This window comes from Grampus griseus (assembly GCF_964374135.1).
Source record: "Grampus griseus genome assembly, chromosome: 5".
NCBI lineage: Eukaryota > Metazoa > Chordata > Mammalia > Artiodactyla > Delphinidae > Grampus > Grampus griseus.
Genome location: NC_138998.1, coordinates 93,919,049 through 93,925,063, shown reverse-complemented (window position 1 = coordinate 93,925,063; position 6,015 = coordinate 93,919,049). Strand labels below are relative to the sequence as shown.

Genomic DNA, 6,015 nt, shown 5'->3' with positions numbered 1-6,015 from the left:
TATCTGATTCTGCTTCAAGGTGGAAGGCAGTGGCTTCTAATGGAAGAGCATGGCGTTGAGAGTCGGCAAGAATCCAGTTTCAAGCCAAGCTCTTCTACTTCCTGTCTGACTACACATTAATTTTCCTGTGCTTTGATTTCCTCATATATAAAATGATGATAATAATACTTAGTTTATAGCATTTGGGAAAGATTTTATAAAATAATTCCTGCCATGCTCCTGTTCCTTGCATATATTCAATAAATGTTAGCTCTCTTATTTCATGTCTCTGATAAGCATTCCTTTCTTCCATGTAGGAGGCATTCCTATAAACAAGGAATGAATCAGGCATTTTGCAACTGCATCTCTCACTATTGGAAAGGCAATGTAACCATTACGTTTGACAAGTATGGCTTGTTGGATATGATCATTAAGTGCTTTTATTCCCCCCCATGCTCCCACACTGTTATTTTAATTTGTTCAATGGGACCAGTATTTCCCCTTTTCTTGGGTAAAATTTTGGGGAAGCCCCATGACTTTTCTGATTACTTTCAGATAGTCAAGTTCTCTGCCAGTAATATATAGGTCTCATTTCATGTGATAATTAAAACTTCAAACTTCACTGGAGTTCCAGCTCCTCTTTTCAGCTCACTTCTGTTGCCTGTTAGCCATGGCCTGATGGGTCGGTGGAGGGGGAGCTGATTGGCCTCTTCCACTGACTTATGCTTCTAACTCGAAAGAGGCAAGAAAGTTATTATTTGGCTAATACTGTCACAAATTGGTACCAGAGTCACAGATTATTGCTGTTATTTTGTTATATTTATTTTCTAAGTTGGAATTTTAACTCTTAGAACAGTTTTAATGGATACTTCAGGGACCATTCCAACCTAGGCCCTCCCCATTGCTGGAAATTTTCTAACTGCATTCCCTTTGATGTGAATGAGATACTTTCTCTGGCTGAATATGAGGTTCCCATTGGCCTTGGGTTATTGATGGGCCTTTCACACTTTCATTCAAATAATATATCTTGAGCCACTACTATGTGTCAGATAGTCTTCTAAGTAGATCAATTAGTGAACGAAGATTTCTACCTTGGGAGCATGTATTTTAAAGGAGAAGACAGAAAAACAATAGACATAATAAGTAAATAACACAGCATGTTAGAATGTGACATATACTATGGAAACAAGAGCAGGTTAAAGGGGATCAGTAGTGCTTGGGTGGGGCTAAATTGTAATTTTAAATAAGGTGATCACTTCAGGTCTTATTGACAAAGTTGATTGCAACTCTTCCCTTTCAGCTATGCTCACCCCTTTGCAATGTGACTTTGCTGCTTCAGGAGTAGAATCTCTCTCCATCTTTTGAGTAGAGGCTTGGCCATGTGATTTGCTTTGGCTAACAGGCATTAACAATTGTGAAAAAGGCAAAGGCTTGAAAATGATTGTGCATTGGGGTTTGCCCTCTCTTTCTGCTAGGGAATCCTTTATCACCAAGTGAAGAAGCCTAGTTTTGCCTGCTGAAGGATGAGAGCCCAAGGGGAGATAGAGCTCTCAGCTTTCCAAACCATTCTAGCTAAGGTCCCAACTGAGGCTGAGGACCATCCATCTGAGGTCATTCTAGATCCAGCTCCAGCTGAGCTGGCATAGATAAGAAGATTATAGTAGCCAATCCACATAATCATGATCATTAACAAACTGCAATAGCTTTAAACTACTGAAATTCGTGGTTGGCAATACCTTACTGATACAATGATGTTTTAACAAAAATGAAGGGCATCCTTCAAGGTGGAGGTGGGTTAGCTTTCTCTGAGTACCTAGATTTGTGGATGGGGTTGGCTACTTGAATAATTTCCAGGTTCTGTTAAGGAGAAGGAAGGTTTGAATTATGTTTGGTTGGTAAGAGTGCCCACTGCTGTAGATCCCAAACAGCTACAGGAGAGGAGAATTAAACTCAGTCTGGGTGGTGGAGAGGGATAAGGAAATGAACCTATGTGGGGGTAACACTTAAAATGTAGGTTGGAATTCTAAATAACAGGTGGCCAAGACAGCTGGGAAGAAAAGGGCAATGAATCCTTACAACAGAAGTGAACAGCTTGGGCAAGGCACAGTGATCTGTGGATCATGGACTTTGGGGGAAATGCAAGTAAGTTGTCTTGTCTGAAGTAGAATTGTGCCCAGATATTTACAACATTATCTGAAGGAATTCATCAGCTTCATCTCTGGTACAAAGAAATATCCAGGAACAGGAATATTGAACTTCAAGTATGATAGCACTTCCAGGAGATTTCCTGGGAAATTAGTTGCCCAGGGAAGGTCTAGGCAAAGGCATTTGTGTGTATCAGTTTACAAGGAATATCTGATATGATATTCCCATATCTAGATATTCCCATAACTAGAACAGTTTCCATTGAACCATTTCTTTAAGAAGGAATATAATGGTGAAAAACTTAAGAACTCTGGGCCCAGACCAAAAGATTTTGAATCCCAATCCTGCTACTTCTTAGCTGCTTGACTTTGGCCAGTTTATGTAAACTTTCTCATCCTCAGTTTCTTTTTCTGTGAAATGGGCATAACACACTTCCTTCCTGCTCCCCACTGCCATCCATTGCCTAATTTCCAGAGTCTAAAGTGTAATATTTCATGAACTGCTAGTGCCTAGCTGCTTGACTTGGATGCATATACTCCTTTTTACCTTTCTTATATGTAGAATGTCAGCATTCATGGGATTGCACGTCTGTTCTTGCTCTGCATAATCATACAGAGAGATTTCCTTCCCTGCAACCTCAGGATTTACATTTAAAAATTGAATTGATAGCTACTGCTCTGAAAACCATTTCCCTCATCTGTTCCTGCCTTCCAGGTTTAGAGAATTTAAATATGCATTTAACCTATTTTTAATTGGTTGAATTGCATTCTCTAAAAAGATATGCTCAAATCCTAATCCCTGGTACCTGCAGATGTGCCCTTACTTGGAAATAGGGTCTTTGCAGATGTAGTCAAGTTAAGATGAGGCCATCCTAGATTAGGGCGAGCCCTAAATGCAATGACCAGTGTTCTTAAAAGAAAGGGAGATTTGGAGACATACAAACACGCTCAGAAGAAAGAAGGCCATGTGATGACAGAGGCAGAGATTGGAGTGACGCAAGGATTTCTATGGCACTCTGTGCTGTGGTTGTTGCAAAAGCTATTATCAATATTCCCATCAGGAAGAAATGGATCTATGCAAGAAATTCAGTGTTTAAATACATAAATGAAGACCGTCGGCAAGGAATAACTTTTTTCCCTTTATATCTTACAGCCAAAACATAGGTTTTCTGCTGCCAACATTGATATTTATCATTATCTTTTTCTTTTTTTTTTTCGGTTACAGATTTAATGAAGTCTGAAAGGCATGCGCGATCATGTTCAGAGATAGGGAGGCCCCGCCAGGCTCTCTCTCTGCACCTCGATAGAAACGATGTGGATGTGGTGTCCAGGTACCATGGCCAGGCTCAGCACACGAGGTTCCCCGGCAGAGAAGGAATTCAACGGCTTGAGGAACTCCTGCGCCGAGCCCAGGATAACACTGCAGTCACGGTTGGTGAAGAGGAAGCAACCGACCAGTGTCCGCCCATCTGGCATGCGAATGCGCGTGGTCTTGTTGAGCAGCGCCTCCAGCTGCTGCCTAGCGCGCGTAGCCAGCGAGTCCTCGCGCTCCCCATCTGGGTCCCCTGCGCTGGAGCTGCTTTGACGCCGGCTGCAACAGCTATTCTCCTCTCGTAGCAGCATGATCCAGCAGCGGCCATTTGTTCCCGGGCCTCCTCCAGGCCCTTCAACTTCCTAAGAACCTTCCGGGTCCGGTGGTCTGAGATCTTGCGAGCGTTATCATTATCTTTTTCTTAAATTTAAAAACAATTCTATTAATGTTCCTTTCACTGTATCAGATTAGTTGTGTTGGATGAGAATAATAATGATAGCCAGATCGTCATAAGATGCCTTTATCAAGTTTTGTTTTGTTTTCAGCAGACTTAATGAAGCAAATCAAGATTTACCAGTCCCCTGGATACTTCTTTACTCTTTAGCAAAGGGATTTGAATGAACAGTTACTGATGAAGAATGACAGAGCATTTTGGTTAGTGCACAAAAAATTGTTGTTTGTTCAGGTTATAACAAATACACTTTAAATTTAATTTCAAGTTTCCTCTTTCTTTTCTCTTTGAACTTTTGCTTTGAAATTCTTCTCACGGCCAAAATGCTTTCCCAAATTGCATAGACACGCCATTGCTTCTGAGACCGAATTAGCCTCCGAGATGGGCTCACACAGTCAGCACCACCTAGGCCTGCAGGCCAATGCTAGTTTGTGGCAGTGACCAGGGAGATATCAGCTTCCTAACTGATCTCCCCCTCTTCCCAACCTAATTATTTGGAGACCTTCAAGCTTTCCAGAAATATCTGCAATTAGTCAGATGGTGTCTAGGGCTTTGTTTAAAATTACAATAGAAAATTTATCAAGACCATTTGGTCTAATCTCTCTCATCATCTTCCCTATAGATTTTTCCTCTTCTCTCTGGAGAGTTAGAAATGAGCTGTCATGATTATTATATAATTACAGAGAATAATAACAACAATAATGCTTGAAATTATTATTACACCATGAATAAGAATGATATGTAAAGATAACTCCTTGTCAGAATTAGAAAGATTTTCTTCCAGAAGCTCAAACAATGAACAGTTATTAGCTTTACAACCTCTTTTTGCTGATCGTGGTTGGAGCCCTGGTTTTGTAAACCAGGGGTCATGAGTTCATACTTCACTAGAATGTCAACCTACATCTAGTACCTAAACAAAATGACTTGTACAAAACAGTAGTTCAATAAATATTGTGCATGAGTTAATAGATAAATTAATAATAGGGAAAATTTGGGGGTAAAGATAGATTATATTTCACTATAAGTAATGTTCTTAAATTGTTTTGGGGCAGCTTATGTGTATGTAGCAAATATCTGGTTAGGCAAAGTTTAAAAAGAGAAAACACTTAGAATGTAAAACTATACCTTGAGTTTGATTTCTAGTTCTGGTATTTTTCTGTGTCCTTGAATAAGCCACACCTCTTGGAGTTTCAGTCTTCACATTGGAGTTTACACACACACACAGACACACACACACACACACAGAGCATTAAAGGTTTTCTTTAATCCAACTTTAAATATAAACTTGAAAGCCTCTAGTCTCCTATCCTTAGTCTTATTTCCATTCCCGTCTCCCCAGAATCAGCCACTTCGTACATTTATTATGAATTCTTCCAGTCACATACAGGAATGTACACATATGTGAATGAAAAAATATAATATTGTGTGCCTACAACTTTTAAAAACTTGCACAGATGCTATCAAAGTGTATATAGTATCCTGAAACTTGCTTTCCCCCTCCTCACTGTAGTTTTCAAGATCTGTTCTTTTTCTTTTTAATATTTATTTATTTATTTTTATATTTGGCTACATTGGGTCTTAGTTGTGGCATGTGGGATCTTTTTCATTGTGTCGCGGGACTTCTCTCTAGTTGTGGCGCATGGGCTCAGTAGCTGTGGTGTGCGGGCTTAGCTGCCCCACAGCATGTGGGATCTTAGTTCTCTGACCAGGGATCGAACTGCGGATTCTTAACCGCTGGACCACCGGGGAAGTCCCTTCAAGATCTGTTCTTAATAATATATACTATCTTATAGCATATATTATTTGATTCTCCAATGCATGACAAACAGCATACCTTAGTGCTTCAGAGAAAGCATAGACTCTGGAGCTACACCATCTGGGTTTGTAACCTAGCTATACCATTTATCGCTGTGGCATCTTCGGGAAGTTACTTAACCTCTCTTAACTGTCTCAGTTTTCTCATCTACAAAATAGGGATTATAATAGTACCTAGATCATGGAGTTGCTATGTAAATCAAATAATTTACCAATCCTTCAGTATAGTGCCACAACATAGGAGGATCAATATATGTGCTTTCTAAATGAAAGAAAACAACTGATGAACGTTTTGTTTTCCATTTTTTACTATT

At 39.9% G+C, this 6,015-nt stretch overlaps 1 protein-coding gene across 1 annotated transcript; it reads right to left on the bottom strand.

The window, feature by feature from the left end:
* Positions 1 to 3,383: 3,383 nt before the first annotated feature.
* LOC309822535 (N-alpha-acetyltransferase 38, NatC auxiliary subunit-like) lies at positions 3,384 to 3,746 on the bottom strand (the record flags this gene model as incomplete). Its single annotated transcript, XM_082654391.1, has 1 exon — positions 3,384 to 3,746. One exon carries the CDS (start codon positions 3,744 to 3,746, stop codon positions 3,384 to 3,386), a length of 363 nt encoding a protein of 120 aa, XP_082510517.1.
* Positions 3,747 to 6,015: the final 2,269 nt, after the last annotated feature.